Source organism: Saccopteryx leptura, chromosome 9 (genome assembly GCF_036850995.1).
Source record: "Saccopteryx leptura isolate mSacLep1 chromosome 9, mSacLep1_pri_phased_curated, whole genome shotgun sequence".
Classification (NCBI taxonomy): domain Eukaryota; kingdom Metazoa; phylum Chordata; class Mammalia; order Chiroptera; family Emballonuridae; genus Saccopteryx; species Saccopteryx leptura.
Window position 1 is genome coordinate 72965613 of NC_089511.1, and position 27351 is coordinate 72992963.

Below are 27351 nucleotides of genomic sequence, written 5' to 3' on the forward strand. Positions count from 1 at the left end.
ATTGTAGATGTATGCAAAATTCAAGTAAAATGGACAAATACAGAGAAGAAAACAACAAATGACCCCTCAATCCCACCACCCAGATGTAACGGGTTAGTCATTTGGTCTCTAGGTATCTACACCTAGCACAGGAAGCAGCAGAGGCACAGGAAGTTTTCTGATGTGGGGGAAACGCACAGTGTAGCTTCAGCCCAGTGCTGTAAGAGGCTGTGTCACCCGGAAGCAGCCTCATCTGTTCACCACCTACAGGAGGGCATCGTGCGGGGTGAGAGAACTCCTGCCGTCATCTTGAAAACCACCTGATTCAGACAGATTTCAAAGGGGAGCTGGTTGAAATTAGTATGTTCTGGCTCAAGAATAGTGGCTTTTGCCTGACCAGGTGGTGGTGCAGTGGATAGAGCGTCGGACTGGGATGCCGAGGACCCAGGTTCAAGACCCCAAGGTCGCCAGCTTGAGCGCGGGCTCATCTGGTTTGAGCAAAAGCTCACCAGCTTGGACCCAAGGTCGCTGGCTCGAGCAAGGGGTTACTCAGTCTGCTGAAGGCCCGCAGTCAAGGCACATATGAGAAAGCAATCAATGAACAACTAAGGTCTCGCAACGAAAAACTGATGATTGATGCTTCTCATCTCTCTCTGTTCCTGTCTGTCTGTCCCTCTCTCTGACTCTCTCTCTCTGTCTCTGTTAAAAAATAAACAAACCAAAAAACAAACAAACAAAAATCTAAATTCCTGCTCTAGCCAGATAGCTCAGTTAGAGCATCATCCTGACACACAAAGGTTGCCAGTTAGATCCCTGGTCAGGGCACGTGCAGAAACAGTTGATTATTATATTTAAAAAAAAAAAAAGAATAGTGGCTTTCAATCTCCGCATTTTGTTCAACCCAAACCTCAGACAGAGGCATGCACATAACTGAAATAAGTCTATGAAACCCATATGTCTTTATTACACAGGATGCACTCGGAGAGTTTCTGTTCTACACAATTCTGTTTGATTCTATTAAAAAAAACAAAAGCTTGTCCGACCTACCAGATTGATTGCACAAGTTGAAGTTTGCAAAACACTGCTCTAGAACAGTGATTTTCAAACTTTAATGTGCCTTAGACTCACCTGCCACGCTCCTGAAATAGCTTGCTGTGCCCACGCCCAGAGAGTCTGACTGAGGAGGTCTGGGAGAGTCCCAGAGTGAGCATTTCTACCAAGTTCCCAGGTGCTGCTGCTGGCCCAAGACCCCACTTTGAAATCCCACCATCCTAGAACATTTTTTGAGGCAATGTACTCCTTTGGCAGAGACTACCAGAGGATTGCTTTATGCAACAGATGAAAACTGCTAATGGCCAGCACAAAACGTGTGGGTCTCTGACACTTTTGAGGCACTGTCTTTGGGATCTTAGACCCCACCCTCTTGAAATCCAGCTCCCACTATTAATATCAAGTACTGAATGTAGACAAGGTCTGCTAAGCAAAGGGACATTTATGCCCAGCCCTGGTTGAATTACCTGCCTCTTAAATCCCAAACTCATAGAACATAAAACCCTCCCAGCCCTTTTGAAAACACTGTTCTTCTATAGGCAATGAAAGGTGCCATTTACCAGGTGGATTTCACCTTTCTGGGTTTTTTTTAAAGGGAAGAAAGTGAGGCAAGCATGAGCGCCCCATGGGGAAGGCTGTCCCCCACTCTGACTGGGGGCTGGTAGGTTTCATTGGCTGGTCTGGAGTCCCAGTTCTAACTGGAACCTCTTCCTGCATTTTAGGTGAGTGCCCACACCAGCACCCCCACTTTCTAGCCTGCTGACTTGAGACTGGCCTATGTTTTAAGCTGCCTCTGCTCTTCCTACCAGCCCCCACCCTTAAGCCTCCCCCTTCATAGCCTGGGGGGGGCATGGCCCCCTCCCCAGCCTTGCAGGCCTCCAGAAGCCAGGCCTCAGCTGGGAGCAGCCTCTGTGAGGGAGGGAAGTGTTAAATGGGCACAGAGCCCCTCTGTTCTGTTAACAATGGCCCGTTGATGACTGGATTCTGCCCATTCGTCCCCCTTGATTGGACTTTGGGGAGGAGGAAGGACTCCAGCCCCCCAGGCAGTCATTTCTGAGTGTGAGGTTGATTCAGAGGCCTCAGCCTCTGTCTGCCCACAGAACCTCGTTCTTCAGGCCCTGATGGAGCAGCGAGAAACCCTCTCACCCCTCCCATCCCATCCCAGGGCAGTTGGGGCCCCAGGAGCGATTCAGTTCAGTCTAATCCAACAATCATCTATTGAATAGCTCCTGGGCCCTGAGGTTCAGTGCTAAGTAGCAGTGGGAAATAAGAATAACTGCTAACATGAATTCAGTGCTTATAGTCGACCCCACCCTGGCTGCCCAGCAGAGTCACTGGGGAGTTTATAAAAATTTCAATGAACAAGACACACCCTCTGAATCTACAGGAGTGAACCCTAGGCACTGGTATTTTGTAGAAAGTTCTCAAAGTGACCCTCATGCCCGACTGGAATTAAGCATCACAGACCTCTTGTTAGATGGTGCTAAGCATTTACCTTGTAGTGTCCCACTTCATGGGGTAGGTGCCGGTGAGGGGCTGAATAACACCCCCCCCCCCAAGATGTCTGTATATGAATCCCCTGCACCTGAAGATATAGTACCTCACATGGTCAAAGGGACTTTGCAGTGTGATTAAGGACTTGAGATAGGAAGATTACCCTGGTTTACCCAGTGGGCCCAATGTATCAGAGGGGTGCTAATAAGAAGGAGATTTACTACAGAAGAGGAGGTCAGAGTGACACATCAAGACAGTCAACCAGCCATTGGCTTCAAAGATGGAGGAAGGGGCTATAAGCCATGGAAAGCAGGCAGCCACTAGAAGCTAGAAAAGGCAAGGAAGCCTAGAGCCTCTGAGGAAACACAGGCCTCTTGACACCTTGATTTTAGGCCAGAGAGACTGATCTTGGACTTAGACTTCTGACAGAACTGCAAGATAATGTGTGTTGATTTAAGCCTCTGAGTTTGTGGTAATGCATGGCAACAGCTACAGGAGACTTATACTACTTACTAACCCTGCTTTACTCTCAGGTGTGTCTGGCCCCTTAGTCATGTTCTCTGTACCTCACCACACTGCTCCCCTTTGTAGCTAGAGAGACATGGGTTCAAATCCCAGCCCTGCCACACTCTATCCTTGTGTCCTTTGCTAATAAGTAGGGCCCAGTTGGCCAGAGGGGGGCTGTGGAGACCAATTGGACAGCTAGGCTGAGCCAGGTTGTCCCCAGGTGGACTGCCACATGGAGAAGTTTGAACCTGATTCTGGAGGAAGCCCACAGGACGTTACCCTGACCCCTCTGTGGCATTTCCCAGTGCTGTGGCAGGCTGTCTCTGGGAGCTGGCCCCCAGGCAGCTGCCGTGTAGAAACACAGGTCTGGGACAGGGACAGCATTCTACTCATTGTTCCCCACTGCCAGCAACAGCTGCTTATCTGGGACGGCCCGCGGGCTCCCAATTCCTGGGAGGTAAGATATGGCCTTATGCTTCCAAAGCATGTTTCTTCAAGACTATTCAAGAACCTTGAATTTAGAGAAGTGTGAGACATAAAAAGGTCTTGAGAGTTGTCCAAAGTCACATAGCAGTCGGTGACAGGTCCTGGCAGACCAGTTCCTGGCCGGGACTCTGGGCTGCCCACTGCTGTACTGCTCCCAGTTTGGGCTAATTGCTTGCTCAGTGATACAGTTAGTGGTTGTATTCATGGACTCTGGAGCCAGGCTGCCTGCGTTCAAATCTCAGCTCTACCTTGCAACTGAGGACAAGTTGTTTGGCCTCTTCTTGCCCTAGATGGTGGTGGTAGTTCTCTCGTTACCTAGGAGGGTACTGCTGTACCTTCCTCCCAGGGTTGTCCCAAGGACTGAGCACGTGTGTATGCAGTGTTTGGGACAGTGCCCGTTCATTATGTATTAACTTGTTATTCAGCTCCGCTAGGACAGAGGCCGTCTCTCCCTGTCTCAGTTCTCCGCACCTCCTCCCACACCTGCCCCAGAATGAGGACGGGGCTAATGAGTTTACTTGTTGAATGTGAGCTTTTTTCATCTGTTGGTTCACTAGATACTTTCCCCAAATGTTTTCACTTTTTAAAAGCTCCACCTTAGTTCTTGTAATGCCGGTGGCCAAGGTCAAGCAGGTTCACACTGGATTTGGGGAGACAGTAAAGAAACTGCAGAGTCAGAAAGTGTTAGGGCCATTCTGTTTAATAGAGTCTCACAACAGTGGACAAGCACACATGCAGGGGAAACCGCCTCTCAGGCAAACAAACAGCAATATGGCCCCTCACAGTGGTGGGCAGGCAATCCACGCATTCAGTCCCCAGTCTCTCCTGAGTGCAAGCATCCATAGCCTTAAATGCACACGTGCTTCTGCCACGTGCTCATGCACTAATCAAGCCAAGTACTTGCAGCTGGTAACCCCGCAAGCAAGCCTAACACAGCTGCCCCACATTCCACCCCTTTAGGGTTACTCACCTCACAATAGGTACATTACACATACAGTATTCCGAAAATGACAATTACAAAGGTGCCCTTCGTAATGTCTCCTTGAGCACTCTGCCCAGGGAGTAAACTGGAGGCCCACCTCCAACTCCCCACCCCACGGTGCCAACGAGGCCACCCATTGTAGGTGGGGGGCCTGTACAGTAAAGGGCCATGTCCACTGAAACCAAAAATGTCCTTGGAGCATCTCTGCAACTGGGCGAGAGCAGCTTCCTGGGGCAGGAGAGCGTCCATCAGAGCTGCCCCCCATCGGGGTCTCATACTGTCCAGACGCGGCATGTCCATCCATCAAGGGAGCCGGTGCCCCCTCTGGTTGCATTCCAAGAGTCAGTCTATGATGGACAGCCCAGCTGTCTATGCAGATCACCAAGGTCAAGGTCCATTACAAGCAACAAGGTATGCATAGGGCCTCAGGCCTCCCCCTCATCCCTGCTGTCACGGCAGCTCTGAAGACGCTGCCCCAAGGAGGAGCACGTGGCAACAGTGGCCAGTCTCTCCACCTCTGCTCCAGAGAGCGTGATGCCATCCACCCCTATGCCCCACAGTCGCAGCAAGCCTACCAGGGGCTCAGTAGGTACTTTTTGCTGCCGGGTTTTTCCCATCTGGATGACCTCTGGCCACGCTCCGAGTGTGTGGACGGCAGCTTCAGCCGGAGCCTCCTCATCCTCAGAAGAGGGGCTGGAAACACCTGCTCCTGCCGGCACAGCTCCACCTTCAGCTCCTGTAGCTGCTGGCTCTCGGCCTGGAGCTGGGCCCACAGTTAGTTGTTCCTCCAACAACTGCTGCTGCCAACGTTCAACTTACAGAGCAAACTGTGCTCACGAACCTGTAGACTGCTCCAGTTCCAGGGGCCGGCGGTGTCTGCAGCTCTCGAACCCAGTCGGCCTCCTCCTCCAGCGCTCGCTCCGGTTCCAGGGGCCGGCGGTGTCTGCAGCTCTCAAACCCGGTCGGCCTCCTCCTCCAGCGCTCGCTCCGGTTCCAGGGGCCGTCGGTGTCTGCAGCTCTCAAACCCGGTCGGCCTCCTCCTCCAGCGCTCGCTCTGGTTCCAGGGGCCGTCGGTGTCTGCAGCTCTCAAACCCAGTCGGCCTCCTCCTCCTCCAGCGCTCGCTCCGGTTCCAGGGGCTGTCGGTGTCTGCAGCTCTCAAACCCAGTCGGCCTCCTCCTCCAGCGCTCGCTCCAGTTCCCGCAGTCGTTGCTGCTCGTATGCAGCTCATCCTGGAGCTTTCAGCCTCGCTCAGCTTCTCGCACAGATCTCTTGGTTTTTCCTTGCACGATTGTAAAATACACCCAGCCCACGGTCCCCAACAGGGAGCCACTGGGTACAGCCACTCCTCTATTCCACCCCTCAAGGGTGTCGGCAGCTCCATACCAACCTGCTCCGAACCCTGCCCGCTACGCCAGATGTAATGCCAGTAGCCGAGGCCAGGCAGGGTCACATTGGATTCAGGCAGATGGTAGAAAAACTGTGGAGCCAGAAAGGGTTGGGCCATTCTGTTTAATAGAGTCTCACAATGGTGGACAAGCACACAGGCAGGAGAAACCGCCTCAGGCAAACAAACAGCAATATGGCCCCTCACAGTGGTGGGCAAGCAATCCATGCATTCACAGTCCCCAGTCTCTCCTGAGCGCAAGCACCCATAGCCTTATATAGGCCATGCACATGTGCCTCTGCCACGTGCTCACGCACTAATCAAGCAAAGTGCTTGTAGCTGGTACACCGGTGAGCAAGCCTAACACGGCTGCCCCACACCATGTATGAGATACTGGTTCCTGGTACAGAGCTCCTAAAACCCTAAGTGATAAGAGCATTAGCAGCGTCTCCTGTTCTAATGGGGTTACTCTGGTTGGGGGTGAGGTGGAGCAGCATTATGGAACTGAGCCCTTAACCTGAGAATCTGTGAGATCTGACACTATCTCTACATAGACAGTGTCAGGACTGAGTCCAATTGTAGGACACCCTTCCATCTGTCAGAGACTTGGGGACCCACACATTTGGTGATCAGAGTAATGTTTCTTGTAAAAGAAAAGGAGACACACAGGAAAGAAACACACAGTGGAGAAGAAGAGGGTTTTTTCTTTTATATCATGGTATATAAGGGAGCAGATTTTAAATGGACCCCACAAACACAGGCCTAGAAATTCCCCCAGGCTTGTTACATCCTGGGTAAAACAAGGAACATAGGTCTGTGTTCATCCGGCACCATCCCTGGTCAGCAAGAGATGGCAGCCCCCGCCCACTGGGCCCGGCCCCTGAGCCAACACACACAGGCAGGCGCTCCTGCTCTCTGCGCAGCCCTGAGGAAGCTGGGTTCTAGGAACAGCTCTTGATCTTGGCTGATCCTAGATTAGAACCACCTGGGGAGCTTTAAATACTCATGCCCCAGCCAGACCCAGACCAATCTGGTCATAATCTCTTGGGGTGGGACTCAGGCTTCAGTCATTTCTGAAACTCCCCAGGTGATTCTCACCTGCTGTCCGGGTTCAGATGCAGTGCTCAAGCTGACCACGCAAGTGCAGCGCGCCACACCGCCCCTCCCGCCATGGCCCGCGTCACCAGGCAGTCCCAGCACTCTTCTCCTCAGGATACCCACCCCCCTTTCTGACTGCCGCACTCCAGGCAGCCACTTCCGGTTGACCAGCCTTAGCCCCCCACATTGAAATTGATTTGTCCTCCCAGCTGAGAAGCCTGAAACTGGCAATGGCCAAGTTCAGGTGTTTCCAGGCCACAGAAAATAAGCTTGACCTCAGAATTATTCTCATCCTAGGGCTCCAGGCAGCCAATACTAATCTATTGGTTTAGGTTCATGGGATGAGAATTATGTGCTGTCCTCAGTTTAACAGCACTGTTCGGTTCAAGATGCTGTACACCTGGTACAGTCGCCCGGTCTCCCGCCCCCTGTTGCTTGTGCTGGGTTAAGTTCATCACAAAGTTTCTTAGACAACCTGTCACTAAAGTAAATTTTAAGTGTTAGCTACATACAGTAAGTCCTCAATGTCATCAGCAGGTTTTTGAAAGCTGCAACTTTAAGCGATATGATGTATTCTGTATTTCCCCATGTATAAGATGCTCCCGTGTATATAAGATGCACCTTAATTTTGGGGCCTGAAATTTGAAAAAAAACATATTACATAAAGTTATTGAACTCAAGTTTTATTCATCATAAAATTAATACAACTCATCTGTGCAAAAAAAAGGTGGGAAATGGCCTGACCCTGTGGTGGCGCAGTGGGGTAAAGCATTGATCTGGAACACTGAGGTCCCCGGTTCAAAACCCAGGGCTTGCCTAGTCAAGGCATATATGAGAGTTGATGCTTCCTGCTCCTCCTTCTCTCTCTCTCTCTCTCTGAAAATTGAATAAATAAAGTCTTTTAAAAAAAAAACGCGGGAAATGCAAGTAAGAATTATTTTCCATCTAACCCGCTTATTCCAGTTCAGGGTGTCAGGTGGAGGAGCCTCTCCCTGCAGGTCAGGACACAAGGCCGGCCCTCACTCTGGACAGGACACCCTTCCGGGGCAGGGTGCATTCACACTCACACACATACACACACACACACACTCAGTGGAACAATTGAGAAATGCCAATCACCCACACGCACATATTTTAGATGTGGGAGGAAACTGGAGGAGCAGAGAAAAGACATGAGAACATGCAAACTCCATGCAGACAGTGGCCCCAGCTGAAAATCAATTTATTTTTCTTCACATTATAATGAAATGATATTGAATGAAAGGATGTTATTCAGGGACCTGCTATATAGGGCAATGGATTGGAACACCACTCCATACACTCTATTTCATAACCATTTCCTTTTATTTGGAAAAGATAATAAATAAAAATGGTAACAAATTCAGATACTACAAGAGGGTATAAGTGAAAAGTGGGTCCTCATTCCCGCCCCCATTTCCCAGTTGCCTCAACCACTTGCCAACTTCTGGTTTCTCTCTCTAGAGATATTCTAAGCACGTCCCAGCATTCAGGGGTATCCACCCCGATTTTCACAGATCGTAGTACAGCACACACTCTTGACCCTCACTTGTATTACTTAATCCTGAACAGCATTTCATATCAGCCCATACAGAGCGACCTCTTTCTTTTTAAGCATTGCAGAGTATTATACCGATAAATGTACTGCCATTTATCTAACTGGTGTGTTGTTGTTTTTTGATGTTTGTTTTTGTTTATTCACAGACATTAAGGTCATTTTCAGCTTCTTGCAATTATTAACAGTTTGCTATTGAATGTGTCCTTATAACCGTGCAGGTGTATCTGCAAGATTAATTCCTAGAAGTGGAGTTCTAGGCCTTCATAGGGTCAAAAGTGTGCATATTTAAAATTCTGATGATTTTGCCAAATTGCCTTTAAAACAGACACTCCTATCAACGTTACGAGAGAATGCTATGCCTTAGGACAGAATAGGCTATGCTGCAGTAACAAACAGACCAGCGGCTTAGTCCACAAAGGCTTGTCTTTCACTCGGACCACATCTGATACAGGTTGGGTGGCCCTCCAAGCAGCAGCTCAGGATCTGGGTGGCTTCCAACTTGTATTCAAACCAGTTGGCAATGTTGGCACATGTGGCCTCCAGTGTTGCCACAGCAAGAGAAGAGAGGGCCAGAAAAATGTGTGGGACCATTTTAAGGACCAGGACTTGAAGTGGCTTACCTCACTTTAACCTGCATCCCACTAATCAGAACCTGGTCATGTGGCCTCAGCCTACCTGCAAGGGAGGCAGGAGAAGGGGAAGGGTGTGAGGGAACTGGATGAGCACCAGGCTGTTTCCCCAAACTTCACCCACGGTATATTATAAAACAGTTTGTTCTTCAATCTAATATGTGGAAAAAATGACACCACATATCGTTCCAATTTGTCCTTACATGCTTTCTTTAGGCAACTGGCCTCAACCTTTTTCCGTTCTAATACCCATAGCAGATGGTGTCCACACTCAAGACACATTCCAGTGGACTTGCCCAAATTTTCCAAAAAACCCCCAAAAATATTCTTTGGGGAAGCCTGAAGACTTTTTAATTTTGGCTCTTATTCATAAAAACATATAAAGGCATGTGAGTAATAATGTAAAATTAGCCATGTAAAGATGTGTGCAGAATGGGTTGGCAGTGGTTCTGTGTAATTTCCTAGGCTCTCTGCAACTCCACCTCCACTCTCGTTCATGAGAGCAAAAGCCAAGAAAGGGGAAGGTGGAATTATGAGAACCTTGCATCCATTGCAGTTCTTTTTTTTTTAATAAATAAATTTTTATTAATTTTAATGGGGTGACATCAATAAATCAGGGTACATATATTCAAAGAAAACATGTCCAGGTTATCTTGTCATTCAATTATGTTGCATACCCATCACCCAAAGTCAGATTGTCCTCCGTCACCTTCTATCTAGTTTTCTTTGTGCCCCTCCCCCTCCCTCTCCCCCTCTCCCTCCTCCCCCCACCCCATAACCACCACACTCTTGTCCATGTCTCTTAGTCTCGTTTTTATGTCCCACCAATGTGTGGAATTCTGCAGTTCTTGTTTTTTTCTGATTTACTTATTTCACTCCGTATAATGTTATCAGGATTCTACCATTTTGTTGTAAGTGATCCGATGTCATCATTTCTTATGGCTGAATAGTGTACCATGGTGTATATGTGCCACATCTTCTTTATCCAGTCTTCTATTTTTTTTTTTTTTTACAGTGATTAAAGCCTTTAAGCAAACTCTTGCTTTTCAAAAAGCAATGTCCTGGGTAAATTTTGATGCGTTAACTGTTCTTAGTAACCTCACTATTAATCATAATCTGAGGTGTTTCGTTCAGTAAAGGGGTTTATCTGCTAAGTGAAAGGCTTGGAGGATGGATGTACAAGACATATGTGCTTGAATAGAGGGTTTATATGCAAAGAGATTTGGGATTGGGGCTGGCACTGCTGGGGGGTGCCAGATAGTAGAGTGCCAAGCTGACGAGTGCTGAGGAATTCTGTGTGATAGCCAGTAAGGATTCTGCAAAGTTGGGAAGGCAAATCAGTTTTATCTCACGTGCCAACTTTAATGGATTGGCACTGCATTGAGAAGGCTTATGAGGCAACATCTAGTCTCAGCTAAAGAGGATGATGATTGATTATGATGTCTGCTCCAGGCACAGGATGGCTGAGTGGTAGGATGTGTGCCATCCCCACATGAAGGTTCTTGAGTGGGTTAATGAGAGCCAGCGTGATCAAGTTGGGGAGGGCCATTACTAACCTGGGAGATGGGAGACCTACGCAGTAGTTCGTCTTGTCACCATCCAGTTGTATGCCGAGGCCAAGCATTTCCACACTCTGAGCCCAAGTTTCTATAGCTAAAAAATAAGGAAGGGTAGATAAGAAAATTTCCAAGCCCTTTCAAGTGCTGACATTCTGCAGTTTTAGGGAAAGGGCCATGATTTTCAGGATTGGTGAGGTGGTATAGGACAGATTTCTCCTGGACCTTTTGGAAAGACATGCCCCTGCAGACTTGAACAGTCGAAGGCAAGAACAACTAAAGTTGGAAAGCCAAGCTTCTTTGTCTAGGTTGCTGGCCTGAGCTGCTGCTGACAACATGGTTCTGTCCTGGGGCAAAATCCACTGCCATTCAGCTTACCGGCTGCCTGACAGCTCTTCCCAACAGTCAGAGTACAGAAGGTTGCCCCGCAAGGGTCTGTTGTCCCAGCCCTACCCCATGGCTCCTGTCATTCCTGTGGCCACACTCTTGTCAGCGTGTCAGCCCTTCCGGGCCATGCAGGGCCATGTGGGATTTGTGAGCCAGCTCTGGCCCCCAGGAAGAGAGCATCCTAAGGTTCTGCCTCTGGTGTTCCTGGGTCTCCCTCTGGCTGCCCTGCTGCTGCAGGGCTGCAGACGGCTGCAGTGCCTGGGATAGGGAAGGCCACTAAGTTTATCTCCAGGTGAGGCCAAGAGTCCAGAATGAGATACCCAGAGCCAAATGCCATCCACAAACAAGTGGATGGTGGCTCGAGGAACACTTCCAGCTGGTGGTCAGGTCAGGTTATCATTGTTTCCTTTACTTGGTTATTTTTAGGGCACTGAGACCCCCCCCCCTTCCAATACTCGCCACCCATGTGCAAGCCACAGAATATTCTGCATCTGTCAAGACAGGGCGAGTGGTCTTACTAGTCCCACTTACCACCTCTTCAGCTTGGGTTAAGCATTTCACCAGCATTCTCTCATTGAATTCCTGTGTCCACTGAGTTTACAGTAGATGCTATAAATGTCCCTGTTTGCAGATGAGGAAACCACTCAGGTTTAAGTTTCTTTCCCAAGGTCTCAGGGCTTCAAAGACAATAAGCAAAATCAAGGAAGTCAAGTGTACCCACAGCTGCAGAGAAAATCACACTGAACTTGTTCAGACTTTTCCAGGGTGTCTGTCTTTCTCTATAGCTACATATTTGGTGTACACATACACATTTTTTATAAAATGGAATCCTACTTTAGATACTGGTGTGTCCTTTTTCAGTGCAGCATCATGATGTGAACATCTTTCTGTGCAATAGATTAACGCTCTTTTATCAATGGCATCTTCTGTGTGTCCAGTATAACACCAGCACTGGGGGAGAGAAGACCAGCCTCCAGGAAACCACAGCTAACTCTTCAAGACAGTGTATGAATCCATTCATTCACTTCACAAATATTACCGAGCCCTGCCATGTGCCAGGCACTCTACCAGAGGCTGTGCCGGGCACTGCGGGTGCAGCGGAGAATCGGACCACTGTCCAGGGAAGAGCCAGGGAGCCTCCTGGAGCCCTCTGTCCCCTACTCCCCACTGCTTCACTGCTTACTGAGCCATTGTCTTACTGTGGGAAATACACACACCAGAAAATGTACTGTTCTAACCATTTTGAGATGCACAGTCCAGTGGCGTTAAGTGCACCTACACTGTTTTACGCCCATCACTACCATCCAGCTCCAGAATTTTTTATCTTCCCAGCCTGACACTCTGTCCCCGTGGAATACCAACTCCCCGTCCCCTCCGCCAGCCCCAGGCAACCACCCTCTATCTTGTGTCTCTATGAGTTTGAGTCCTTAGGCACCTCATGTAAGTGGAATCATAGAATACTTGTCCTTTTGTGCCTTGCTTATTTCACACAGGGTACTGTCTTCAAGACAGAGGCATGTTGTACATTGCACAAGCATCGTGCCAGCTTCTTAATGTCTCGCGTATCTGTCTTCTCTCTTTACCCCGCTCTCCTGAACCACTGCAGAAAGAACCAACTGGTCTCTCAACCCCAAGACCTGCCCTCATCCACAGCATTTTCCACACCGCTTCCAAAGTGATCTTATATTTCTTTTTTTAAGTTTCAGGTTAGATTTTAAAACTTACTTAAGTGATACATGTGCATGGTCATCAAAAATTCACACAATTGCCTGACCAGGCGGTGGCGCAGTAGATAGAGCATCGGACTGGGACGCAGAGGATCCAGGTTCAAAACCCCAAGGTCGCCAGCTTGAGCGTGGCCTCCTCTGGTTTGAGCAAAGCTCAAAGGTCGCTGGCTTGAGCAAGGGGTCACTCGATCTGCTGTAGCCCCCCGGTCAAGGCACATATGAGAAAGCAATCAATGAACAACTAAGGTGCCGCAACGAGGAATTGATGCTTCTCATCTCTCTCCCTTCCTGTCTGTCTGTCCCTATCTGTCCCTCTCTCTGTCTCTCTCGATCTCTGTCACACAAAAAAATAAAAATTCACACAATATGAATGAAAAGAATATCAGTTTCTACTCCAGTGTTTTGGCTGTGCAGCATTCTCAGCCCTGTGGCTTGCTTTCATTGTGCCCATGCACTGCACTTGGTCAGCCAGCCCTATCTGGGGGGACACTCAAGTTGCTTCTGACATGTTGGGGTTCCACATCTGGGTGCATGTCGTTGGCCATGAATCATGGATCTTGGAGGTTAGCTCCAAACAAGCCAACAGACTCCCTACCAGGCTGCCTGGCTCCATGGTTATGGGCGTCCTGGACGCCAGCCTCCACCTCAGCTCTTCGGCAGCCAAATGCAGCAAAGCCCGGAGTCGTGGGTCAGTTCCAAGCTGGCCCAGGGCCTGGGATTCAACATTAGAGGCATGGGAAGTGCCTCTGCTGATGGGAGGCCGGGGACTGGTCTCTGGAGCCCTGTATTTCATGCAGCTGCCGGCCTTGGGGTGTGCACAGGACATGCCACTTCCATAGCTGAGCTGGCCCCTGTGAAATGGCTGTGTCACATGGGGGTAAAGAGTGTGTCCCCCCATGTCTCCACACAGCAAACAGGGCTGAGGGGCAGCTGGGGTCTTTTCCAGCCAGGGCTGGTTCCCTGAATCTGGCAGTCCTCAGCCACATGGTCTATCCCAGGGCTCTGGCCACAGCTTCTCACAAGCTCTTGGATGTCCACTGCCACTCAGGTGACATACCTTCACCTTTGGCTGCTTCTAGTCTGTCTTGGCTGAGGTTGGACAGGTGCTCACGGGAGGGTATAGATGGGCTTGTTCTGGGAGAGGAAGCTGGAGCCCTGAGCACAAGTGTGCATGGCGTGTCATGATCGCCCTGAGCTGCTCAGGCCTTCATTCATTTCTTCATTCTCTCCTTCCTTCTCTCCTTCCTTCACTCACTGGTCCATCCAGCAGCCTCTGGGCATTTACACACCTGTCAGATACTAAACTGGAGATATTGGGGGACCTGATCCTTCCCAAGCCATCTCTGGATGTGGCTATGTGAGACACAACCTGGCCTGGCAGGCCACTGGACAGGCTTGTGTTCTCCAAGTGAAGATTGTCCACAATAAAGGCCCAGCCCAGCGTTTGAGCTCTGGCTCCATCCTGACTCTGTCTCCACTCTCCAGCGGATTCAGAGACAACTCACAGAAACCCTCCCAAGCTCCCCCCTCCCAGGTGCCTGGCAATATGGCATGGTGTGACAGCCCCTGGGTTCTGGGACTGCCTGTGTGTTGACTCAGTCTTCCCACCATGGGTGTCACTGCTGCCATGCCTGCCCCTGGAGCCCCCTCCCTCTCAGCTCTGCCCTCCCCCAGGCCCCCTCTCTGGGGCCCCTCCTCCCGCCTGTGGAAGGGCCATGTGAGCAGGGCCTGCAGCAGCTGAGGCCCCGGTCCCTGCCGGGCTCTTGGCCCTGAGCACTAAAGGGGAGTGGAGTTCCGCAGCCTGATGCAATGTCTGGCAGGGCCTGCCCCTTATCATAGCTCCATTCACAGCAGACGCAGGGACCCCGCCTTCCCCAGGAGGAGCCAGGGGTGGGCTGTGTCCACTGGGGCCTCAGTGGAAGGCCCAGGGAAGCCAAGGGCCTGGCTGGGAGCCACCCAAGTAGAAAACTGTTGTCTAAGGGCCCCTTGCCAGGCCAGGAGAGAGGCCTGAGCAGAAAGGCCCCCTGGGGGAGAGCAGGATAGGGATGCCTGAGCTTAGAGTTTAGGACCTCTGCTCACCGCCCACTTTCTTTCCAGTGTTCCCTCACTAAGATTTGTCCAGGGTGCCTTTGGCTGTTTTCTGTTCTCCTGTCATTAAATACAGCTGTAGAGACTTGAACTGCAAGCCACAAAGTTTAGTTTCTTTGTCCTCAAAACAGTATCTCAGATTGATATAATTCAAGAGACTGATATATGTGAAGTGCAAAGCCTGAAGTTTCGTCTATAGTACACACTAGCACATGCCCATAGTATATGCCTGTAGCACCCAGTCAGCACATGCTCATAGCACACACTGAGACACACATTCATAACCCACACCCATAGGACACACGTACAGTACACACTGAGGCATATATTCAACACAGCACACAACTGCTTTTCTTCACATTTCCCATGAATTTAGAACAATTAAGCATCTAACACTGAGCTAAATGCTCTGGAAGACCTTCTTCTGTTCGTCCACAAGAACTATGGCACACTCGCTCTGTGCCCAACGCACAGGGCAGGGCACTGGGGTTCTGGGCAGACAGGCGGCGCTGTCATTTGGAACTGACATTAGGTGGCCAAAATAGGCAGTAAGCAAGTCTATTTTCGTCAAAAAGGCAGTGAGAGGGAAAAGGATGGGGAGGGGAGACAGTCAGTGGTTAGGCTGGTGGTCAGGGCAGGATTCCAGAGGAGGGGACAGTTGAGCTGAGCACTGGGTATAAGTGGGCTGAGGGCAGCTGTCCCACCACTGTCCAGGCAGAAGTGGGCTGGCTCGTGCCCCTGACCTTCACCATTGACCCAGGCGCGCTGGAAATGTGTCCTCTGCTGGCATCCACCACCTTTTCCTCGGGCTGTCACACCACTGCCGGGTGCTGTGGGGAGGAATGCTCTCAAGTGCCCCCTGGAAGGCGGCACCCACCAGGAGAAGGAGAAAATGTTGCATTCTGCCCGTGAGCGAGCAAGGAAGCAGGCTGGCCTGGGCACCACGGGTCTGGGAGGGAGGCGGTATGAAGTTCTGTCCTGTGTCTCAGATGTCACAGACCCACTTCTCTCAGAGGGCTTCCTGCAGGGCAGGGTCTGCCTTGAGTTTTGCAGGTGACCCTATCCTGGCCCTGTCCACCTTGCTCATGACTCTGTGACCCCCTGGCACCTGTGACCCTCCCTACCTCCTGCCCCAGGGGACCTCCCACATTGCCCCAGGGACCTCTAAACCTCCCTCATCTGCTGCCTGTGCACCCACTCACCGCCTTCTGGGCCGGCCAGAGGAGCCGGCAGCCTGCCTGTGTTTCCTGTCAGAGAGCGCTTGCACCCTTGCTGCTTCCTTATAGGGCAGTGCTGGGAGAGTTCCTAGGAGCCCTGTATTATGGGGGGGGGGTGAGGCTGGGATGGCCCCTCCAACAGAAACAGTGCCTGGGAGAGAGGGGAGGAGGAGGTTCAGGAGCTTTGTCATCAAGGCAACCAAAATTCTAAATTTATCAAGGATGTTAGACTTAGAAGGGAGAAGACAGCTCCCCTGTACCACCCCTACCTTTTCTTCCCTCTCTAGTATTTACTGAACTCTTACCATGCACCAGATACTGTTCCTCACAGCAACCTTATGCAGCAAGTACTACCCTATTCATGCTACAGGTGAAGAAACTGAGGCCCAGAGAGGTTAAGTCACTTATACAGGGTTACACTACATAGTAGACACTCAGGAAGGACTGGAACCCAGTACGTCTGGTTTTAGTGCCTTCTGCTTCCCTCACACCATAAGACCCAGGCAACTCTCGGCTGAGAGCTAAGAAGGCAGAAAGTCGGGATTTCAACGCCTGTGCCCTGCAGACTTAGTGTCAGGTCTCACTCTCTCAGTAGGACAGGAAACCTCGCACCCACCACAGGCTTAAACAGGTGCATGGGAAACATGGCCCTGCCAGTCATTCTGCAAATTCATGCCAACAGTCTGCCAGGCACCAGTTCTGCCATGTTTACTCATGCTGGGCAGCTGGTGTGTGCCGAGTGCCATTCTAGATGCTAGTCCCGACTTCAGGAAGCAAGACAGACAAACAGACCATCAGCTGGAAAGCCCTACTATATGTGCTACAATGGGGGTCACTGGGAGCATTAAGAGGCTTGAATGACCTGGAGAGGCAGAAGTGACCAGGCCACTGCTGGAGGGAACTTGGGCCAGTTACTTAACCTCTCTAACCTCCATTTCCTCATCTGTAATATGACTTCCATAAGAATTTGATGCAGAAATGCAGATCAAGTGCTTAGCATGATACTTGGCACAGAGTAGAAAGCATTCAGTAAACTTTGGCTATCCATAGCATTCTGCTCGGCCCTTCCACACAGAGTGTGAGTTTCAGGAGGGCATGGACCGGCTCTGCCCATTCACTGCTGCATGGAGCAGAAGCAGGCGCACAGTAGGTGCTCAGGAAATATTTGATTAACGGGTGCATGGGAAAAGGCCCAGAAGAATTCCATGAGGTAGGAGTATCCCAGTTGCCCTGGAGCTATCCTCGCAGCCCTCTTCTCTCTTGGGTCCCTCTCCACCCACCCACACTCAAGAAGCACCCCCAGGACCCCATCAGGGAGAGCTGCCTGTCGCTTTGCACAGCTGGGAACCTCGGGGTACACAGGGCTCACGTGCAGAATCCCCTAAGGACAGATTTCCTGGCTGTCCCTGAAGCTACTTCCATGCGTGGCTACCTGCAGCCCCTCCCGCGCTCCCTCTCCTGCATGTCGATACCAGGTGCTTCCCTAGCGAAACCCCACCTTTTCTGGATGGAGGGATGGTCCTGGTGCCCTGCACAAGGTCACAGTAAGAGTTTTTCCATGCCTGAAGCAGACTGTCTCCTTGGAAGGAGGGTCCTTCTGGAGAAAAAGATAGACAGACTTTTAGGAGGGGTTGTTGTGTGGAATCCGGGGCTCGTGGAGCAGGAAAAGTGTGTGGCAGCCAGGAAGAATGAAAGAAATGGTGACTCAGGCTCTACTGGGCAATGCTGCATTTGCTCCAGCTTTTAAAAATATACACACTTTCTATGGAATCTCCATTATTCTTTTATTCTTTCTGTCATTTAGCAATCATGCATGAGTGTCTCCCTGTGTTCCTGGCCCAGTGCTAAGGGATAATGAAAAACAAACTTCCTGTCCTCCATGAAGGGCTGATCAGCACTGAACAAGTCGTTACAAGGAGGGCTGCTTTATGACAAGTCTCAGGTCCTACTGGGAGTCTTTGTATAGTGATGGGGCCAGGGAGCCCCATCCTGTCCCATAGGAGGCTGCCCCAGGAAGCTGAAACCTGAAGACCAAGGCCAATTTGTTAGAATTCATGTGCTATAGTGGGTTTTCTCCTTTAGTTAAATTTTTAAAATAACACATTATAAAATTTCTAATAGTGCACAGTGTTATGTAGCAAATGTAAGACTCATCCCATCCCTCTCTCTTGACCTCCCAGCCCTTGGTTAAGAGGCCTTGTGTATCCCCATGGTCACTGTCTATTTGTATTCAGTGTACATATTTTTCTCTCATGGAAAAAATTTTTTTTCAAATGGGATTATACTATATCAGAAGTTCTCAACCTAGGATAATTTTACACCTCCCACTCTGCCCAGGGAACATTTGACAATGTCTGGAGACATTTCTGATGAATTTTTAAAATTGATTTTAGAGAGAGAGGAACAGGAGAGAGAGAGAGAAACATCGATTTGTTGTTCCACTTATTAATGCCACCATTGGTTGATTCCTGTATGTGCACTGACCGGGGATTGAACCCACAACCTTGGCGTATCAGTATGATGCTAACCAACTGAGTTACCTGGCTAAGGTGACTGGAAACATTTTTTATTGCTACATCTGAGCAGAGAGGATGCTCTTGGCATCTAATGAGTAGAGGCCAAGAATGCAGTTAAACATCCTACAATACACAAGAGAGCTCCCACAACAGAACTGTCTGGTCCAAAATAACAATAGTGCTGAGGTTAAGAAACCCAGTTCTACATAAACACATTGTGTCTGAAGCTTGCTATATATATAAAATTACAAAGATGATAGACAGATAAGTTATTCACATCAGCATTTGTAGATTTTCCCCTGTTACTTTTTCCTTAGATGTTTGCACTCTTGCTATTTGTATTACAAGGAGCATTCTTTTCCATATACTTGCCTTTGAATCATGTGTGAGGTCAAAGGATAAACTGATGGAGGTGGCATGGGTGAATCAGAGAGTTCATTAGCATTTTGAATGACCTGATTTCAAGTCTCTCTGGGGCAGAGTCCATTAGAAGGGTGTATCTGGGATTCTGGTTGCTGAGCAGGACCAGGATCCTCAACAGTCGGTGAAAAAGCTCCTCTGCATTCTCCTCTGCAAACAAGGGTGTCCTGACAGCCCATCTCTCCACAGGATGAGGGTGTCCCCCACCTGAAGACAACGAGCCAGGTCCTGAGCGCTGCCCCGGAGCTGAGTGCCCACGGCCCCACCCTTCCCCATGGAGAAAGGACTTGCTTTGCCCCAGGACTGCCGGGACTTTCTGCACAGTCTGAGGATGAGGAGCAAATATGCCCTTTTCCTGGCTTTTGTGGTGGTTGTTTTTGTCTTTATTGAAAAGGAAAATAAAATTATATCAAGGTGAGGGATGCAAACACAAGTCTTCCCCATCAAGGGGGCAGGAGAGAGGTAGCTACAGGGCACTCTGGACCTGCAAAGGCAGTGAGCAGTGACCAGTGACCACCAGGCCCCTCCTGTGCCCGGCAGTGGGTTATACACAAGTCCTCAGCGGTGAGATTTGGGCTCTGGCCACAGGCAACCTGTGTTGAAATCCTAATTCTGGCCCTTTCTAGCTGTGACAGCTTCAACACATTACTTCACTTTTCTGTCTTCAGTTCCTCTTCTATGAATCATGGCTAATGATGGGGCCTACTTTACTGTAAAGATTAAATAAGAAAACATAAAAGCTTTTAGCTCAGTACCTGGCACATTGCTGGTGTCCAGTACTTGCTCGATGTATTTTATTATTAATTAACTTCCTGTTCTAGGATGATGCCTCAAATTAACAGCACATCCCCTATGCCAATCCGAAGTCATGGATGAGGGTGAACCCATCGTTAGGCAGGGCCCTGCTACAGACACCCTGGCGAGCAGGGATGCCACGTGCAGCTGCCCAGGTTGTGAACTGCTCAACTCCAGGGGTGTGCACTCACGTACACTACACTGCGGAGGCTGCCCCCTAGTTCTCAGTGTAGGGCTGTGTGCAGGGGGCCTGCCAGACACAGAAAGATTTCTTAGACCTGTTCTCCCAGGCACAATCCCTGCAAGAAAGCATCAACCAAAACGGGTAGGAATTGGACTACGTTGGTGCCCTGCCTGGCCTGTTCCAGTCTGTGCCTCCAAGGCCTTGCTGCAAGTCCCTGCCACTCCCACCTGATAGGTTCTGGCCACCTCCCCACTGGTAAGGTGCAAGGACGGGAGAGAATGCCTCTAGGTGCAGCCCTCAGCCAAGGCCAGCAGGGCCCTTCCCTCCTCGGAGAGAGGGCACCGGGCTGTGTTCTGCACTCTCCCAGGGCCCCCAGTCAGAGTGATCTGCCTACAGGAGTAGCCTGCTCCTCTCTGATGGACTTCTCCTCACTCCACTTCCCTACCCCTCTACCAGTTTGTCCCGTAACAGTATCCCCGGACCACTACTTACCCTCAAATCCTTGCCTCAAAGTCAGATTTTGGGGAAAGATCGGGCTTTTAGGACAGGCTTTGGGCGATCGGCCTGGGAGGCTACACAGGGAACGGAGTCTCCGGGCAGTTAATGACCCTCGTCTCCCTTCATCCTCACAGGGTCTCAGACAAGCTGAAGCAGATCCCCCAGTCCCTGGTAGATGCCAACAGCACCGACCCAGCCCTGGTCTTGGCGGAGAACGCGTCCCTCTTGTCCCTGAGCGAGCTGGACTCGGCCTTCACGCAGCTGCAGAGCCGCCTGCGAAACGTCAGCCTGCAGCTGGGCCTGCAGCCCGCGGGGGAGGCGGGGGCCCGGGGGGAGGTGCCGCCGCCCCGCCCGGCCCGGGCCCGCCCCCGGCGCCACGTGCTCCTGATGGCCACCACGCGCACCGGCTCCTCCTTCGTCGGGGAGTTCTTCAACCAGCAGGGCAACATCTTCTACCTCTTCGAGCCGCTGTGGCACATCGAGCGCACGGTGTCCTTCGAGCCGGGGGGCGCCAACGCGGCCGGCTCGGCCCTGGTCTACCGCGACGTGCTGAAGCAGCTCTTCCTGTGCGACCTGCCCGTGCTGGAGCCCTTCATCAGCCCGCCGCCCGAGGAGCACCTGACCCAGTTCCTGTTCCGCCGCGGCTCCAGCCGCTCGCTCTGCGAGGACCCGGTGTGCACGCCCTTCGTCAAGAAGGTCTTCGAGAAGTACCACTGCAAGAGCCGCCGCTGCGGCCCGCTCAACGTGACGCTGGCCGCCGAGGCCTGCCGCCGCAAGGAGCACATGGCGCTCAAGGCCGTCCGCATCCGGCAGCTCGAGTTCCTGCGGCCGCTGGCCGAGGACCCCCGGCTGGACCTGCGCGTCATCCAGCTGGTGCGCGACCCCCGGGCCGTGCTGGCGTCCCGCATGGTGGCCTTCGCCGGCAAGTACGAAACCTGGAAGAAGTGGCTGGCCGAGGGCCAGGACCGGCTGAGGGAGGACGAGGTGCAGCGGCTGCGGGGCAACTGCGAGAGCATCCGCCTGTCGGCCGAGCTGGGCCTGCGGCGGCCGGCCTGGCTGCGCGGCCGCTACATGCTGGTGCGCTACGAGGACGTGGCCCGCCGGCCCCTGGACAAGGCGCGGGAGATGTACCGCTTCGCCGGCATCCCCCTGACCCCGCAGGTGGAGGACTGGATCCAGAAGAACACGCAGGGCTCCCGGGACAGCAGCGGCATCTACTCCACGCAGAAGAACTCCTCGGAGCAGTTCGAGAAGTGGCGCTTCAGCATGCCCTTCAAGCTGGCGCAGGTGGTGCAGGCCGCCTGCGGCCCCACCATGCGCCTCTTCGGCTACAAGCTGGCGCGGGATGCCGCCTCCCTCACCAACCGCTCCGTCAGCCTGCTGGAGGAGCGCGGCACCTTCTGGGTCACGTAGGGGCCTGGGGCCCGCGTGTCCCTCCCGGAGAAAGTCCCGCCCTGCCTTCCTCGCGCCGGCCGCCTGAGCCTGGGGCGTTCGCAGAGGGTGGGGACGCCGCGCAGTGAGCAGGCCAGGCTGCCCCTGCTGTAGAATAGCCCCCAGTCAGCCAGCCCCCCACCGCAGCTGCGGGCTGGGGCTCCTCGCTGAGCGCAGGACAGTGCCCTGCCTCCTGAGGGCCCTCAAACCCAGACCAAGGGGCAGGCCCAGCGGCCCTGGCCTGTTGACAGGCTTCCTCTCTCTCTCTCTCTCTCTCTCTCTCTCTCTCTCTCTCTCACACACACACACACACACACACACACACACACAAACATACATCAAGCACACATAAATGCCTGTAGACCCTGTGTGCCAGAGACAAAGTATATATATAACAGCCAGAAAGGGCCACGGGCACTGAGCACAGTCCCTGGATTTCTACCCCCAGTGTGGAATCTGGCAAGGGCCCTGGGAGGGCCTGGAACAGCCCCGGGGATCAGAGAACGGCAGTTGAGGCTTCCCAAGTCAGTATATCCATAACTGGAGTAGCTGTGCTGGTTACTGACAGAATCAGCTCTGGAAAGAGCTACAGAACACACACGTATAAAGACAAATATCTGCTACACGTACACCACACACACTGGAAAACATCATAAAAACACAATTCCATATACATATATATATATAAACAGCAAGCTGTCCCAATGCTTTATGCCCACGGGGGTTCTAGGGTTTATCTGCATCACACAGGTAAAGAGGAGCCTGCAGTTATTTGGGAGCAAGGGAAGAAAACACGGTCACGGGCATGGCCCTATTTCCCAGCTAGGTTTGGGATGAATATTGGACCCAGAACTGCTGAGTCTACGGCCCCTGCCCACCTTGGAGTCTCAGGGCTACCTCCTCCAGCCCGTTCACATCCTTGCTGCTGGCAGGCAGGATGTTTTGAAATGGTGTGGTCGACCCTCGCATGATTGCAGCCCAAAGTCCCCATTCCAGCTTGGCTGCTGTCCTAGAGCATGTCTGTATGTGAAGATGCCTCAGGCCTCACTAGCAGAAGCAGCTGTGGTCCCTGGAAGCAAAAGGCACCCCATGGGCCCTGCCACGGCCAGCCAGGGCTCTGAGGGCAGCACCCCAGTGACAGTTCAGAGTGTTCTTGGGGAATGAGTCTCATCAGGATAGGCCCTCCCCTGAGGAGACAGGGGACAGAGGTCAGTCTCCTGGTTGGTCACCATGGATACATTGTTAGTGTCTGGCACTCCTCCTTTAGGGATGTGGGAAGACTATTGCTTAACTTGGGATGGGCTGGGTATTTGTTTTCTTTTTATTTTTTTTTAGGGTATTTATGGTTCGCTGTCTTGTTTGTGGCTATGTTTTTGTTTTTGTTTCTGCAGAAGGCCTCTTGGAAGCAATCTGTGCTTGAGGGCTGAAGGGGCTCTGGGAGGACCAGTGGGCAGCACTCTGGCTCCTGCTGGAGGAAGAGCCTCCCCTAAGAAGGCTCAGAGCTTAGGTGACCACTTGACTACCCAGAGTGCCCCATGGGCTTTTCTGTTTGAATGCCACGTGAAACAAATCTCAGAAACTACCAGCATTTTTGCTGCATGTCCAGAAGTAGCATAAATTAGCAGCCCTCACCCCTGCCCTGAGAAAAGGCCAGATTTAGACATCTCTCCCGGGTGCACTCACACTTTCTGGGTGGGCAGGACCTATGACCAAGCAGCAAATGTCCCTAAAGTGGAAGCCTTTCCCCACTGCTCCTCCAATCTATGGAGCAAAACTCAGTACCATCTCAGAACTTGCAGGAAGCTGTAACCGTCCACTGAGGGCTATTTCTGATTTCCTGGTCAACCTCTCTGTCAGATCATCACGTCGTCAAATCCAGAGGGCTGAGTTCTGGGTTGAGTATAGACCTGAGGGAAACACAGCAGCTGAGCCCAGCTGGTGTTGCTATGGGGAAGGAAGGGTGTGTCCTGGCTGGAAACTGCCTTTTGAAAAGGTGAGGATTGCAGCCATGTTATGGGGTCCATTGTAAACAGTGTGTTTGAGCTGCTGGGTTACGTGTGACCGTGGACTTAGCCATCCAAGGAGGTCTCCACTCTGGGTTTTCCAGTCCAAGAATAAGTTGTGCAGAGGGAGCTGGTTCTAATTTGGGGTCCAAAGGGACTCCAGCTCTGAAAACTTGATCCTGGGACCAGTTTTTTTCTGGCAGGCCCAGAAGTGCTGGTGTTTCTTCCCCAGCCCCTGTCTTGCTCCCTGCATTGTTCCCCCCTGGGAGCAGTGGGGCAGGCTCCTCTATCCAGGGTTCTTCATGGGGCCTCCCAATATGGACAGCAGATGTTTTTCTTTCTATATCCAGGGGCAAAGCCTCCACCCCTGAGCTCTGCGGACTATACCAAGAATGGGCCTTTGGGACCTCTCAGGACATTGACAATTTGTATACTGCAAGTTGACTTAATTTATTTATTTTGTGAAAAGGAAGAGACAGAAAATACCTTATTATTTGCAGGGACTCAAAACTGTACTCAAATCAAGAAATACAAACTAACTGTAATAATAGAAACTATTCACTCACTTCACACACAGGGACACTCCAAGATGGTCAGAATACAAGAGGGCTCTAAACCAGAGCTGCAGGAGTTTTTGTTTAAGGAAATCCCTTGGTTTCTTCTTGTTAATTTGAAGATGCAACAGTAAAGCCCTTTCTGCCATATGACCTTTGCCCAGGTGTCTGAAACAAGACGCAACTCAAGTGAGTGTTTCCTCCCGGCTCTGGGAACCGTGGGGGTTTGGGGAAGGACACGGTGGGGGTGACTGCCACCTTTACTCCATGGGACCTAGTTGGAGTCATGCCTTTGGGGTTTTCAGCATGGCACTTTCCTGGGAAGGTGGTCCAGCAGGAGGCTAGTGCCTCCGTTTCCTGGTGTCTCTGCCCCTGCTGATGCCCCTGGAGCCTTCCTATCCACAGCACCCACCTGCCTGGGGGCAGAGGGAACACTTGAGGCCTCACCTCACAGCAACTGCTTTCCCAGAACAAGAGGCCCATTCAGCAGTGAGCATTTACTCATTTTTTTCTTCTTGAAGAAGATCTCTTTAGCCTGGCCTATATAAATAGTGCAGAACATTCCAGGCCTTGGTGAGACAGGGCAGTGTCTAACACCCACAAGCCATCACCACATTGCCCACTCCTGGCTTCTCCTCTGCGCCTGTTTGTAAACCTTGCATTAGATGAGGGCGGGGGGTGGGTATCTCTGGGAGCAGTTGATGGGGGCAGGATTCCTGCAACCCCATGAGGAGGGAAAGAGAAGCACATGGACAGCTCTATCACAAGCCCTGCAGGTTATCACTAAGGTTGAGAGATGTGAGTATATTATGCGATGCACTCACTTGAAAATAAACAACTCAATGAACAGGAAACAAATGTTTAATAAAAAGTTTAATCCCTGTCTGCCAGCACTCTCAGCCAGAGGCTGATCTAGTGGGATAGCCGCTGACCAAAATTCCAAGAGCAGAAACACCCACTTAGCCCATTACAGTGGCATCTTTCCCTGCCACCTCTGCCATCTGCCCGATGATGGAACAAGTTCCAGCAGGAGGTCAGGGAACACCTGACCCAGAAGATAATGCTTGGCCTAGACAGCAGACAGGAGATGTAAGCATCAGATGGTCCTGACCCTAAAGGTCTCTTCTAGCCCTGGGCCATCCTCTCCCACACTAGGGTCTGTTTTAATTGACTGTAGGGCCTGTCCTGTGATAGGCCCTGGATTAGGAAGGACAGGAATAGAAGATTGGGTGGCTGCCTCCCCAAGGCAGTCGCCTCCCACTCTAATCCCCAAAGGCTGAAAGCAAAGGCAGTCTCAGAAGGATGAGTTCCTGAGTCAGGGAGAGCTAAAGGGCAAGAGGGGGTGAAGGAAGGATTCCCACAGAGGCCAGGTGGGTCTTGTCAATCTACAAACTGAAGGAAGGAGCATCCGCTGAAATCCAGGGGCCTCAACTTCTGAGTTTGCTTGGGAGGATTCCCAGCTAGACGGGAGGGAGAAGGCCCAGTTTCCTGGATGCAGCCACTGCCTCAACTGCCACGGTTTCAGGAAGAGTCGTCGCTCCTCTTTACCTCAAAAGGATGAAGCAGAATTGGCAATTTCAGATGTCTAAGAGCTTCAAGATCCTTTGGTCTTGTGTCCTTTGTCATTCCATGATTATGCCTGGGTGACTAATCAGTTATGTGTTTCCAAGGTACAGACATGGTGCTATCCCACACGGGCCTAGTTCATATTGAAGATCACGTTTTTTATTTTGGAAATAAAGTATCATGTACCATGCTTCCCCTAACACTTCACTTGACATGGGCACCCCTGGAACCTCCATCTCATCTGTGTGTCCTGGCCAAGTCTGCGTGACTCCTCTGCTCCCTCCTGGATCCTGCAAACTCTATTTGCCAAGACCTCGCCCTGTGTTGTGTTTCGTGCCCACATGGTACAGGAAACTCCCTTCATGGCCATGCATGGCCATGGAGAGTACATGTGTCCACACATATGTGTATGTGTAGTACGCAGCTCATTCTGCTTGGCCTGTCTGCTCCCAGCCCCCTTGCCATCAGTGTCCCAGATGTTCTTGCTGTGTCTACAGTCTGCCAACTCCTGGAACACAGGAGCTGCCCTTCAGAGAGCTGGCAGCCACCACCAGTCAGGGTCTGCTTTGTGGAACAGAATGTGAACCCATCACTTGATGGCTTACTTGACTTATTTAATTAAAAGTGAAAACATGCAATTAGCAAAATCCGAAGTGTCTCTGCCTTTCTGTTGCATTATTCTCAGCATCAATCATAAAAACTAACAGGAACAAATTAGCAGCTGTAGAAACAGGGTGACACTGCCCCTGCTGAGGAATGAAAGGCACAAAAGAAGTATGGCCAAGTGCAGGGGGCTTGATGAATGTTCTGTCTGTCACCAGGATGGCAGAGCTGGTGGTGCCGTGCTTGCAGCTGGCAGCAGAATGAGGCCTGGGGTATAAATACCCAGGCAGTGGGGGCAGGGACAGGAGTATTAGCTAGACATCAGGGCATTTGGGGCAAGCCCAGCTTTGCCACTATCTTGCCCTGTGACCTTGGGCAATAATTTCCTTATCTGAGCCCCACTTTCCTTTAGAACAGCGGTTCTCAACCTGTGGGTCGCGACCCCGGCGGGGGTCGAACGACCAAAACACAGGGGTCACCTGAAGCCACCGCTGCTTTAGAATGAGAGATACAATCCGTAGTTTACCCCTTTGTTTGTTCCAAAAAGCCCTTTAGAGATTCAAAAGTCAGCCCTCTCACCCAGAATGTGTTGAGTGGCTTCACATGTTGAAACAGCACCT

The 27351-nt window shown here is 51.3% G+C and overlaps 1 protein-coding gene across 7 annotated transcripts in view; it reads left to right on the plus strand.

Moving 5' to 3' along the window:
- The window catches only part of CHST3 (carbohydrate sulfotransferase 3), a 39923-nt gene extending 13165 nt beyond the window's left edge, over positions 1 to 26758 (plus strand). For 5 of the 7 annotated variants that reach the window (XM_066348606.1, XM_066348608.1, XM_066348611.1 and 2 more), the window contains exons 2-3: positions 19287 to 19511; positions 20709 to 26758. In XM_066348606.1, coding sequence (XP_066204703.1) covers positions 19372 to 19511; positions 20709 to 21987 — 1419 coding nt within the window. In that variant the 5' untranslated portion in view covers positions 19287 to 19371 and the 3' untranslated portion in view covers positions 21988 to 26758. Of the gene's footprint in view, positions 1 to 18009; positions 18104 to 19286; positions 19512 to 20708 lie in introns of those variants that run through there. The other 2 variants (XM_066348610.1, XM_066348612.1) reach the window with 2 other exon arrangements.
- The last annotated feature ends 593 nt before the right edge of the window (positions 26759 to 27351 follow it).